At 46.4% G+C, this 12,770-nt stretch overlaps 1 protein-coding gene across 10 annotated transcripts in view; it reads left to right on the top strand.

Annotated features, from left to right (window-relative positions):
• RNF157 (ring finger protein 157) overlaps positions 1–12,770 on the top strand; it is a 97,821-nt gene that overhangs the window by 73,284 nt on the left and 11,767 nt on the right. For 5 of the 10 annotated variants that reach the window (XM_016932931.4, XM_063799326.1, XM_016932936.4 and 2 more), the window contains 12 exons: positions 427–493; positions 1,412–1,455; positions 2,158–2,205; positions 4,336–4,407; positions 4,957–5,116; positions 5,312–5,424; positions 7,392–7,630; positions 8,464–8,572; positions 10,646–10,757; positions 11,233–11,405; positions 11,650–11,715; positions 12,638–12,683. In XM_016932931.4, the coding sequence (XP_016788420.2) occupies positions 427–493; positions 1,412–1,455; positions 2,158–2,205; positions 4,336–4,407; positions 4,957–5,116; positions 5,312–5,424; positions 7,392–7,630; positions 8,464–8,572; positions 10,646–10,757; positions 11,233–11,405; positions 11,650–11,715; positions 12,638–12,683 (1,249 nt within the window). Of the gene's footprint in view, positions 1–426; positions 494–1,411; positions 1,456–2,157; positions 2,206–4,335; positions 4,408–4,956; positions 5,117–5,311; positions 5,425–7,391; positions 7,631–8,463; positions 8,573–10,645; positions 10,758–11,232; positions 11,406–11,649; positions 11,716–12,637; positions 12,687–12,770 lie in introns of all 10 variants that reach the window. The other 5 variants (XM_016932930.4, XM_016932934.4, XM_063799328.1 and 2 more) reach the window with 1 other exon arrangement.

Raw genomic sequence — 12,770 nt, 5'->3', positions numbered from 1 at the left:
GGACTCGGTCTGACAGCAAAGGGGCTGCTCGGACGCTTGAAGGCCATGCTTACCTTTCAGCCTTGTGACTTCATCATGTCCTTTTAAAGCTCTGCTTATTTTGCATCAAGAATATACCTAACTTTGTTAATTTTTCCATTCCCTAGGAATGGAAATAGCCCATTAGCCTAGGATACTTTGAGAAAGCCATGCTCAAAGAAAAAAAAAAACCTATAGATTAGAGGTTCTTATTTACATCTATGACATTTTTAAAAAGCAGCTGATGGCCCTCAGTTAACAAACTTGGGTAATTAACAAGGCTAAAGAATGAGGAGCAGAGATGAGATTAATGCTTCTTGACAGTATCGCCCTTTCTGAGATTAGCTGTGCCATGTAAATGTGTTAAGTCCTCTTTTTTTTTCTTCCTTTCCTTTTCTTTCCCTTCAGCTTGGCTTTGATTTAGACCGAGAAGTTTACCCTCTAGTGGTACATGCCGTGGTGGATGAAGGAGACGGTAGGGGCGATTTCTGTCCTCTTTGGCTGCGCACACTGCTCTTTTGTGGCATATTCCTGGCAGCAGCTGTGGCCCCAGAACAACATGCCTTCTTTGTGGGTGTTTGTGACTGTGAGTCAGGCAGTCTCTGCATCCTCTCACATCTGTGACTCCAAGCTCCTGGGCTGATGTGAAAAGTGTGGGTTTGGCTGGGCACAGTGGCTCACACGTATAATCCCAGCAGTTTGGGAGGCCGAGGTGGGTGGATCACCTGAGGTCAGGAGTTCGAGACCAGCCTAGGCAACATGGGGAAACCCTGTCTCTACTAAAAATACAAAAATCAGCTGGGTATGGCAGTGTGCACCTGTAATCTCAACTACTTGAGAGGCTGAGGCAGGAGAATCGTTTGAACCTGGGAGGCGGAGGTTGCAGTGAGCTGAGATTGTGCCACTGCACTCCAGCCTGGGTGACAGAGTGAGGCTCAGTCTCAAAAAAATGTGGTTTAGCTGGGCGTAGTGGCTCATCCCTGTAATCCTAGCACTTTGGGAGGCTGAGGCGGGCAGATCACCTGAAGTCAAGAGTTTGAGACCAGCCTGACCAACATAGTGAAACCCCGTCTCTACTAAAAATACAGAAAAGTAACCGGGCATGGTGGCTCATGCCTGTAATCCCAGATGCTTGGGAGGCTGAGGCAGGAGAATTGCTGGAACCGGGAGGCAGAGGCCACAGTGAGCCAAGATCATGCCACCACACTCCAGCCCAGGCAACAGAGCCAGACTCTGTCTCAAAAAAAAAAAAAAAGTATGGGTTATATAACGTGCCCCTTCTAGAGACAGACTGGCACATTTGGTTTGCCAAATTGCAGGGAACTGGAGAAAGTCATGGGCATCAAGGTGTGCTGTTTGGGCTTCTTCACTCACGTGCCTTTGTTTCTTTCAGAGTATTTTGGCCATTGCCATGTACTGCTGGGTACTTTTGAGAAGGTGAGTGACTTTAGAGGGCCTCGCTTTATTGCCTTTAGCCCTTTCTTTCATGTGAGACACATGTAACCCGTTTGCTGGGTGCCTGAGCTCAGCAGAATGGGTCTGGCTTTAGAGGCTATAATGGTGAAAGAGGTTGCAGTGAGCTGAGATGGCACCACTGCACTCCAGCCTGGGCGATAGAGTGAGGCTCTGTCTCAAAATAAATAAATAAATGAAAGAAAGGCTAGACTGGATAATTATAAGACCTTTAAAGAATTAGGATTGTATAATTCTGCTCTGAGAGTGTCCAGGAACATGTGTACAGTAGTCCCCCCTTATCCTCAGGAGATAAGTTCCAAGACCCCCAGTGGATGCCTGAAACTGCAGATCGTACAGAACCCTCATATACACTGTGGTTTTTCCCATACTACATCCACACCTATGATAAAGTTTAATTCATAAGTTAGGCACAGTAAGAGACTAAGAATAATAGTAAACTAAAACAATTATAACTATAAGGTAATAAAAGTCTGAATGTGATCTTTCTCTCTCAAAATATTGTATGTAATATTTTCAGACAGTGGTTGATGGCGGGTAATTGAAACCATGGAAAATGAAACTGCAGATCAGGGAGGGCGACTGTAACTGGGAGATGTAACAGAAGAATACCTGGTGCTTTATTACCCTCCCTTCCTTGTCATAACTTTCATATTTTCATTCCAGCACACAGATGGAACTTTCTGTGTCAAGCCCCTCAAACAGAAACAAGTAGTAAGTATTTGAAGACCACAGACTGTTAGTATTAGGGTCCTTCCTTCCTTTTATTCTTTCCTTTTTTCTTCTCTCTCCCTCTTTTTTTGTTTTTGTTTTTGTTTTACTTTTTGCTCTCTCCTTTTCCTCTTTTTTTTTTTAATCAAAGAAGAAAAGAAAAAAAGGGAGTGCTTTTGAATGTTACAAGCTATTACAAACGACTTGGGTGGCCTGAAAGGAATGCTGATTTTTGAGGTCTTCATTGTTCCAGAAGTGTTGGTGTTGAGGGAGCCTTTATCTGAGCAAAGGACTTGAGAAATGAAAGAACAAGATTTATTTCCCAACATTGGGTTTAGGGAGAACTCTTTTTATTTAAAATGCCAGAGTGAGAAACATTTCAAGCGAAAGGATAAAGCATTAGGGTCCAATTTAGTGTAATTAGAGTCATTGGCTTAATTTATCCATTCCTTTTCTAAAATTCAATGTTAGCCATTCTCCCTCTTCCAGAATGATCAGCACCTTGTGCATATGTCTGCTAGAAAGTCCCAGCCCCTACCATGTGCCAGCACTTTTCTTTCCACTCTTGTAGAGGTAGGAGGAGACATCACTGGGAGGAGAGAGAGTGGTGCCAGTGGCATTGGCAAGGGAGGGTGGGTGAGGGGCAGGTCATCTCACAGAGGGTGTAGAGCAGCTGGGTAGGAGGCAGGGTTGGGCTTCCTCGAGATGCAAAGTAAAGCCTTCCTGTAGATGGGTGATAGATACCTGAAATTCTACACTGTTCGTTCTTTTAGGTTAATTACTCGCCTCTCTTTTAATGAGGTCAATAATAAGAATATCTTAGGATAAATTAGTTTTCCAATATAATCACTGCATGAAAACAAGTTTTGAGAGCAGCAGAGGAGGAAACAGATCCTGGGCTCAGGCCCAGGGCACTACCTGGGCAGGCCAGGCCTTGGTGAGTTGCCTCATGGGGGAAGGCCTGGTTCTCCAGGAGGCCTGGATAGGATGGAAAGGCTCGTGTAGCTAGAGGAAGATGGTTTGTCCATTTTCCTCTTGTTAGATTGGCATTAGCAACAGACTGTTAAACCGGAGAGTGGGATATAAAATCAGCGACAGGCTATGTCTTAGGGGAAGGGATGGCTAAGAAACAGAGGTGAGGCAGAAGAGTGTGCTCCTAAAAGTAAATGGGTCAGGGCCAACTTAGACACTGACATGGCCCAGGTTAATGGGAGTGGGATTGGGCCTTGGTAGTTGGGGTTTTAAGAAACAGGGCTGGCCGGGCTTGATGGCTCATCTCTGTTATCCTAGCAGTTCGGGAGCCTGAGGCAGGTGGATCACTTGAGGTCAGGAGTTTGAGACCAGCCTGGTCAACATGGTGAAACCCCATCTCTACCACAAAATACAAAAATTAGCCAGGCATGGTGGTGCACACCCTGTAATCGCAGCTACTCAGGAGGCTGAGACAGGAGAATCGCTTGAACCCAGGAGGTGGAGGTTGCAGTGAGCCAAGATGGTGCCACTGCACTCCAGCCTGGATGACAGAGCAAGACCCTATCTCAAAAAAAAAAAAAAAAAAAAAAAAAAAGGAAACAGGGCCAAGAGGTGTAATTTTGCTGCATGTTGGGGATGGGGTGGCTTCATGGTGTGGGGTACACACCATTAGCCTCTCCCTCAAGGTCTTGCTATCGCCCTTTGCATCCATATTTTCCCTTCCCATCTTTTTCCTTGCCAACTTCTTCTTCTTTTTCTTTCTCTTTTCCATTCCTTTATTTGTATAATGTCTGAACTCAAATTGGATTACATAGCAAATGCCTAGATTTTAATGCATACCTTCCATCCTTTTTCTAGTCTATGCCTTCTTAATTGTCCATAATAGTAAGCTGCAGTGCAAGTATTATTATTGTATTTGTGAAATTTTATGTTCCCTGTTGTATATAATGATGGGTGAATTAAATATTTGATTTTCTTTCTTCTCTCAAAGAGAAAACATAAGTAAATAAAAGCATCTTTTACTTATCCAGGCCTTTGATTTTTTTTCTCATTATGAATCGGTAGTCCTTGGTTACCAAAAGAGGTAAGACTGGAGGGAGTTCCCACTCTTGTCTCTCAGTAGAGACAGCCTGTCCTTGAACCTTTCTGTTTGCTGTTCAGGTAGACGGGGTCAGCTACCTCCTTCAGGAGATCTATGGAATTGAAAACAAGTACAACACACAAGATTCTAAGGTAAGTTTTACCCAAAATTCTGAATGTACTCTTTCCAGGAGGCCAAGTGAGAAATCGTAAGCCAGCGTCCAGAAATTTAGCGTGCCAAACTCTGAAATCAGTTAGGTCTTAGAAGGGTATTTTCTTGTTCCTCATTTCAGATCATTACGCTTTTACCACTTTGGAAATGAGAAAAGTAGGCTGGTTTGGCTTTGTTCTGCCACAGAGCTCTGTCCAACTCGGTTTCCACCAGGGCCCTTTCTTTGCTCCTTTTCCTTTATCTGTGTGATCCCCTAAGTCCCTTCAGCTGAGACTTGAGAGGCCCAGCTCTGGGCCTTATAGGAGGAGCTCGAGTGGTTAGTCTCGTCCTCTCAATTTTAGATAAACACTTCCCAGAAGAAGTGAAGCTAAGTGTGTGGACGCACTGGGTAAATGACAAAGTCCAATGTCAATGCAGATTTTGTTTGTAATTATTACTTATCTTAGCTCTTCAGCCACGCTGCCTTGTCAGTAAAGTATGGGACAGGAAGGGCTTTGTGCCATTGGCTACATTTCTTTCTCCTCGGCCAGGTGGCTGAAGACGAAGTGAGTGATAACAGTGCCGAGTGTGTGGTGTGTCTCTCGGATGTCCGGGACACCTTGATTCTGCCCTGTCGCCACCTCTGCCTCTGTAACACCTGTGCAGACACGCTGCGCTACCAGGCCAACAACTGTCCCATCTGCCGACTGCGTAAGCCCCAGAGCGGCAGGGGGACTGGTGGGTGGGAGAGGGGACAAGAGGACATTTACAAAACACTGAAGCATGTGCTGCTGCTGGATCTGACAAACAGATGCGCGCTGGGAGGGATCATGGTTTCTGTCTGGGCTCTTGTTCATTCTTAATCCTGTATCAGGATGTCCTGATTGCCTGTTTTCTTCTTCACAGCCTTCCGGGCACTGCTTCAGATCCGAGCCATGAGGAAAAAATTGGGCCCCTTGTCCCCAACCAGCTTTAACCCCATCATCTCATCCCAGACATCTGACTCTGAAGAGCATTCAGTAAGTTGGGCTCGGAACCACGGCCCCTCTGAAGCAAATGCCTCATTGGCTTTTTTAAACTTTTCATGCTTCTCTACGTGGCATTGCAGCAAGGAATTAGACCAGGGCATGCTGCAGTATTTAGCAAGCCGGCTGAGAGCATGTGTTAAAACCAACTTATTACTGTGGAAAATTGAATACTGGTCATGAAAACCTCCCTTTTCCTCCTTGGGAACTTGGTGTCCAGTTAATGTTTACCATTCCTAGAGCCATCTGCTTGCAGTTTCACTCCAGTAAGGTTCAACTTGAACTCCCCCAGGCAGAAACAATGGGACGATTATTTTGGATTTAAATACAATTTATTATCTTTATTTGAATCCTCGAAGAAAGTAACTGTTTTTCTTTATCCTGTTTTGTGGCCTCAGTGCCTGAGATAAAGTAACTGACTTCAGTTTCCTAGTGTAAGTGCTGATATTAGGGTGAAACCTCAAAGCTTTGCAGTTAGAGAGCAGCAGATACTGTCTTTCTTTAGACTAACGCACTGCTGGGAGAGATTATTATTTAGTGAATGGTATTGGGATAATTAGTTAGCTATTTCAGGAGGAAAAATTAGTTTAGCACTTTACTCCTTACCAAATAAATTCCAGCTGGAGTAACTAGTTAACTATATTAAGAGCATCAAACCAAACAAACATTACAGCAAACCAAGCAAAACATTCAAAATCTAGAATAAATTATAGATGATTATTTAGTTGACTTTGGATTGGAAAGGATTCTCTAAGCTTGAAAGCAAGAACCATACATTTTACCACCTAAGAAGTTTAGCACTTCAGAGGTCTAAAAGGTAACCAGAATTAAAAGTTAGACGACAAATAGTGTTTTTTTAAAAAGTATTTACAATGTATGTATCAGAGGAAAAGCTAATGTCTTTGCCATAGTTCATATTGAATAAAGCAGTAGATAAAAGGGCAAAGGGCATAAACAAAACACACTCAACATAGAATTTTTTAAAAAGTTCAACCACATTAAAAATCAATGATATGCAAATATGAGAATACCATTTTCCAACTTTCAAATTTTAAAAACTTTTCTTTTTAGCGATTCTCCCTGCTTTCGGGGAAGCAGTCAGAATAGGTCTTCTGTATTACTTATAGGAGTGTAACTAGAAAAGGCACTGAAAAAAAAACAGCAGAAAACAGCAGTATATATCAAGGCCTTAAAAACATTTATACCTCATCATCTAAGAGCTAATAATTTAATAACAAGAACATAATTTGAAAAAGAGGCATTCAAGGATGTTCATCAAAACTCGTTTACAATAGGATGTGTTAGACACAACTAGATTCCCAGCACTAGGAGAATAGTTAGAAAACTTAGGGGATCTATGAGAAGGGGACATATATAAAGAGGCTTCAGAAACCAAGGAAAATATTTATGTTCTGGCCAGGCATGGTGGCTTACATCTGTAATCCTAGCACTTTGGGAGGCCATGGTGGGAGGATCAATTGAGACCAGGAGCTCAAGACCAGCCTGGGCAACATAGTGAGATCCCATCTCTATTTTTTTAAAGAGGAAAGTATAATAAAATAAGCAGAATATAAAATTGTTATTTACAGATTGATCAAAACTGTGTAAATAGTACACAGAAAAAAAATGGGAAGAAGAGACACCAGAATGCTAACAAAAGTAACTTTGGGTGATTTGATTACTGGTGATTTTTTTTCCTTACTTTTACGTTTATGTATTTTCCAAATTTCCATTATAATCAGAAAAAAAATAGAGATTATTAAGAAAAAGCTTACCAATAAGCAGGATCTACAGTGTGTGATTCTTTGATATTTTATCTCTGCCTCTAGTACAGTTGTTCTTACCAGACCCCCCCAAGAACAGATATAAAACATTTTTTTCAGTGTAGAGTAAGTAGCATGATCACGTCATAAAACAAAAAGGACCTAATTAATTTTTCAACCTGTCTCTGATTCCCCTAGTCCTCAGAGAATATTCCACCAGGCTATGAAGTAGTATCTCTTCTGGAGGCCCTCAACGGGCCCCTCACCCCGTCCCCAGCAGTTCCTCCACTTCACGTGCTTGGAGATGGCCACCTCTCAGGAATGCTCCCTTCATATGGCAGTGATGGCCACCTGCCCCCCGTCAGGACGATCTCGCCTCTTGACCGCCTGTCTGACAGCAGCAGTCAGGGACTCAAACTCAAAAAGAGTCTCTCCAAGTGAGTAGCCAGTGCTCCACACTGTTGCCCCCGGAATCCTTGATGAAATGCTTCATCCCTCCTTGGTGCTGGCCCACATCCTGGGGACTTAGGGCAGAGTAACCCTCTGGGCTGTTCCCAGAGCTGCTTGTGGGAAGGTTATCCCATCCATTAAGAGATGAAAATAAGATGGTATGTAGGTACTTAAGAAAACTCTGATGAGACAAATCTCTTATGTATTCTTTTTTTCTTTCAAGGATAGGGGATGGGATATAGGGAAGAGGATGTTGAACACTGTGGATAGGGCCTTCTAGGCCCCTGGGAGCATTGCTTAGTCCGAAGACTGAAGGAACCTTGTGATCCGTATCTCTTAAACATCTAAATCCAGCTAGGCACAAATCATGACAAGGTTTCTGTGGCAGAGTAAAGGGGAGGGTATTTTACAGATGAAAATATTGAGACCCTGTAAATGGCAGTGGTTTTTCCCAAGTTTAGATAGCAAGTCATCAGAGGAGCTAAAAGTAAAACTTAGCGCTTCTGACACCCAAAAGAGGTCTCCATCCCTCTCTGGTTCTATTTCCCTAGTCCTACTTCAGATTTGGGTTTCGAGCCAGGCAAGTTAGCCCAGACCTACTCGGCTACTCAGGAGGCTGTACTCCTCCTCCGTTAAAGCGTCAACAAGAGGATCGCTGAAGCCCGGGAGTCCCAGCCCAGCCTGGGAAACATAATGAGATGCTGTCTCAAAAAATAAACAAACAAAAAAGGTTTGGGTTTTCCCCTCAGCTCCCCTTGCAGTAAGTTCTGTTCTTTAAATGGACGTTGGATATAGCTGCTTTTCCACTGGACTCCTACAGATCCACTTCCCAAAACTCTTCCGTGCTGCATGAAGAGGAAGATGAGCGTTCCTGCAGCGAGTCGGAGACACAGCTCTCTCGGAGACCGTCGGTTCGGCATCTCGGAGAGGTAATTGACATTCCTCTCCTCTTCTTGGGTGTTGTACTCCAGGGACTTCCCTCCTACCTGCATGCCTCATCAGGTCCCTCTGCTCTCATTCACTCATCAAACACCTTGTCAACACCCTCTGAGGCAGTGGCAGAGGTTTCACTGGATTCATGCATTCAACAGTGTATATGCAGCCTGTATTATTTGCCAGGCACTGTGCTATATGCTGAGGATAGTAGCTGGGACACTACAAAAGTCCCTGCCCTTGTAGCATTTATATTCTTGCTAGCTGGGGTGGGGGGCACAAAAGACAATAGGTAAAAAAATACATGTGTGCCCGATGGTGCTGTGGATCAGCATGTGTGACATGTGGGAAGGGAGTGTCACGGCTGGAAGTGGGGGCTGCCGTTCTTAAAAAGTGGTCCAGGAGCCAAGACCAAGGGAAGTGGTAGAGCTAGCTATGCAGATATACGAGGAGAGAGGGCCCTAGGTCTGGGAACAGCAAGGAGAAAGTCCTGGGGGTAAGTGGGGGGTGTCGGGAGGCCCATGTGGAAGAATGGAAGAGAAGGCTGGAATTTTCTACTCTGTGCATCCCACAGAGACCTCACTTAACAAAGGTTTATGCAGCTTCTCTCTGTAGGGCACTGAGCTAGATACAGCAGGGCATAGGAAGGTAAATAAAGTGGTCCCTGCCCTTAGGTGCTCAGGTCTGGCTGGGACAGGACATATACATGGGAATAGCATGTGCCTGGCACGTTGTTGTTGCTCAGTAAGTATTTGTTCAATGACTAAGTAAATTTTATAAAAAAGAAGTATGCCCAAAACAGAGACGATAAATTGCTGTGTCAGAGATGGAAAAGATCATTGTAAGTGGAGGAAATCAGAAAATGTGTTATGGAGGAATAGCATTTTAGCTAAACCTTGAAGTTTTTTAGACATGGAGAAAGAGGTGAGAGAAACATCCATGTGGAGAAGACGATGCATGCAAAGGCACAGAGCAGGAAGTCGGGGCTCGGAGCAAGCCAGGGGCACAGTGAGTGCTTCACACCCCAAAGGCCCACCCGACCGCAGTGTGCAGCCTGGACTAGACAGGAGACAGACCCAGCCAGGAAAGGGTTTCAGTAGCCCAGGCAAGAAGGACTGTGTGACAGGCTGGGCGCGGTGGCTCACACCTGTAATCCCAGCACTTTGGGAAGCCGAGGCGGGCGGATCACGAGATCAGGAGATCGAGACCATCCTGGCTAACATGGTGAAACCCCATCTCTACTAAAAATAGAAAAAATTAGCCAGGTGTGGTGGCGTGCGCCTGTAGTCCCAGCTACTCGGGAGGCTGAGACACGAGAATCGCTTGAACCCAGGAGGCGGGGGTTGCAGTGAGCCAAGATCGTGCCACTGTACTCCAGCCTGGGCTGGGCGACAGAGCGAGACTCCATCTCAAAAAAAAAAAGTGAAAAAAAAAAAAAGGACTGCGTGAACTTAGACAAAAGAGGAGCGCCTGGAGGGAAGGGAAGGGATTATGGAGATACAGTTCGTAGAACTTTGCATCCATCTTGGATGGGTGAGGCTGTGCACCCAGATGCCTGACAGGTCGGGGCTGGGATCGGAGGTGGGGGTGTGGGAGGAGCAGCAGGCTGGGGAGCAAGGTGGTGTTTGTATCAGAAAGCAGCTGGGCAGGAATTAACTGGGGTCCACGTGGAGATACCCTGCAGGCAGGAAGTCCTCTGCTGGCTTTGTATGCTTTTGCCGCAGAAGGAAAGCTGATCATAATCCTGGGGAAACCTGGGGTGTCCCCATGTCACAGCTGCAGCGTGACCTGTGTCACCCGAGCTGCAGTCTTTGTATGGCCGCAGCAGATGCTGTGCCCTGGGCAGGAGGTGTTGACTGAAGTGTGCGCCTCCCCTGGGAGGCAGTCATTCCAGGCTTGGGCTGAAGTGAGGACGGAAGAGAGAAGCTGCGGCCTCTGCATGCCACTCAGTCCCTCCCAGTGTCGCCTTTCCTCCTCATCTCTACCCAGACCTCCGCCCTGACCCCTTCCTCCAGCACAGGTGACTGGCGCTTGCTCCATGTCCTGTTGTGTCCCCCCACAACCCCCAGGAATGTGGTGTGACTCCAGAAAGTGAGAATCTCACCTTGTCGTCATCTGGAGCTATTGACCAGTCGTCTTGCACAGGGACGCCTCTGTCATCCACTATTTCCTCCCCAGAAGGTACATAAGGAGCGGGGAGTGGCTGCATGTCCTTCCCCCTTACCCAGCCCACAGTGTCCTGGTGCTTCTTCCGGGAAGGGACATGGGAGTGGCAAGCTAGTACCTGTACTGCATGACAAGTAGGCCCTGGCTTGAGAGGGAAGAGGACTTGCTTTCCTACCATGGGATAGCAGGCTTGCCTGTAGCTAGTGGGGTGTCAATTCTCTCAGCCCCAGTCCTCCTGTAATGAGGTTTCCTTTAGCACTATGACAGGGAAAAGCAAATGTCTTGTCCCCAAGGCTGAGTTCTGAGCTCTAAAATATAAAGGAGCAGAATTTTGGAAAACCATAAACCTAAAACCACTTTTAGGGGAGGGCAAGGTACGGCCACTTCACTCCTCAATGCCTGAATGCAGGGAGAGGGCTCTGCTCCCCAGAAAGCTTGCAGAAGCCCTGCCTGACCTCCAGGCTCCTTTCCCCATCCCCTGTCTCCAAAGGCCCTGCCAGCAGCAGCTTGGCCCAGTCTGTCATGTCCATGGCATCCTCCCAGATCAGCACTGACACCGTCTCCTCCATGTCTGGCTCCTACATCGCCCCTGGCACTGAAGAGGAGGGAGAGGCTCTCTCTTCCCCCCAGCCTGCCAGCAGGGCCCCCTCAGAAGAAGGAGAGGTAAGGGAAGGGACGGGAACCGCCCTGGCTTCTCTGTTCTTTGTGCACATGTCCAAAGTAGCATAACCAAAGGTCTGCCATGCATGGCTGCAAAGCCCCCAAAATGCCAGGAGTGCTGCAGAAAACGAGGCATTCCCTTAGGTCTGACCCTCCTATTTGACACCAATTTTGTTCTGAAGAAGGTTTGGGTTTGCTGTCACGAGACCTTGATGGAAGAGCCTGTAAAAACTGTGCTCTTCTGCAGGGGCTGCCAGCGGAGTCTCCAGACAGCAACTTTGCTGGCCTCCCAGCTGGAGAGCAGGATGCAGAGGTAACCCCAACAGCACGGAGTGGTGCCCCTTCCCACAACCAGAGGAGTGCTGGCCTTGGCTGGGGATGCCAGTAAGGACCAGGGCCAGGAGGCTGCGCTGACGAAGCCTTCCTAGGGGACATGCCTAGATCAGTGAGAAGTGGAATGTGGGTAGAGATGAAAGCAGCTGCTCCCGGGCCTGTGGACTGTCCAGTGAGTGGGGCCACTGGTTCCCAGGGTCACTGGTGTGGAGTGAGTTCAAGAGGGAACTTTTCTGGCCAGCCCCTGGCCTTGAGAATATATTGTCCTTCATTCCACTAGTATTTACATGGAGGACTGTGTCACAGGTGCTCTACTGGTGCTGGGGCACATACAGACCTATACAGACCTGTGTGGTGAGGTTTCTGCCTACCCCCAGCCCACTGCACCCATCTAGGAGCCCAGTCTAGCAGGCAGACAGGACCACAGTTCAGTGTGAGACGTGCCCTGACCATGGTGTGCTGTGGAACACCAGCTCACAGTGAGAGCCCTAGAACTCTTCTTGAGCCAACTCCTGTCAATGGAGGATCTGGATGGGGTTTGGGATCTTAAGGGATTTCTGAAAGTCTTATGATCTCACAATTTGCTCTTTCATTTAGTAATTTTTACTTCCACCTTAGAGAAACAGTATCAGCTAAACTATTAACAAGGGTGTTCCTGACAGACCATTCTGAGCATATATGGGTAATGTGGCTCGGATCTAATCCCTGTAGGCAGATGGTGCCTCTCCAAGCAAGATCTGCCTCTACTCAGCCTCTGAGGCATATTAAACACAGATGGAAATATATGCTATTAACGTAGGCCCTGGAGTTAGATACCAGTAGGATGATTAGTTCTGTTTTCAGCCAATCAGTTTACTCATTTTGCCGCTTCATAGACTCACAGGGCCTTCCTTCTGTCCTAGGGAAATGATGTTATAGAGGAAGAGGATGGATCACCCACGCAGGAAGGTGGTAAAAGATCTGGTCCTTTACTTCCTTTAGTTATCTTTCTTTCCTGGGTATTCTTTAAGGGGTAAAGAAAAGGGTACCGGTATG

Source organism: Pan troglodytes, chromosome 19 (genome assembly GCF_028858775.2).
Source record: "Pan troglodytes isolate AG18354 chromosome 19, NHGRI_mPanTro3-v2.0_pri, whole genome shotgun sequence".
Taxonomy (NCBI): Eukaryota; Metazoa; Chordata; class Mammalia; order Primates; family Hominidae; genus Pan; species Pan troglodytes.
This window is presented reverse-complemented; position numbering and strand designations above follow the sequence as displayed.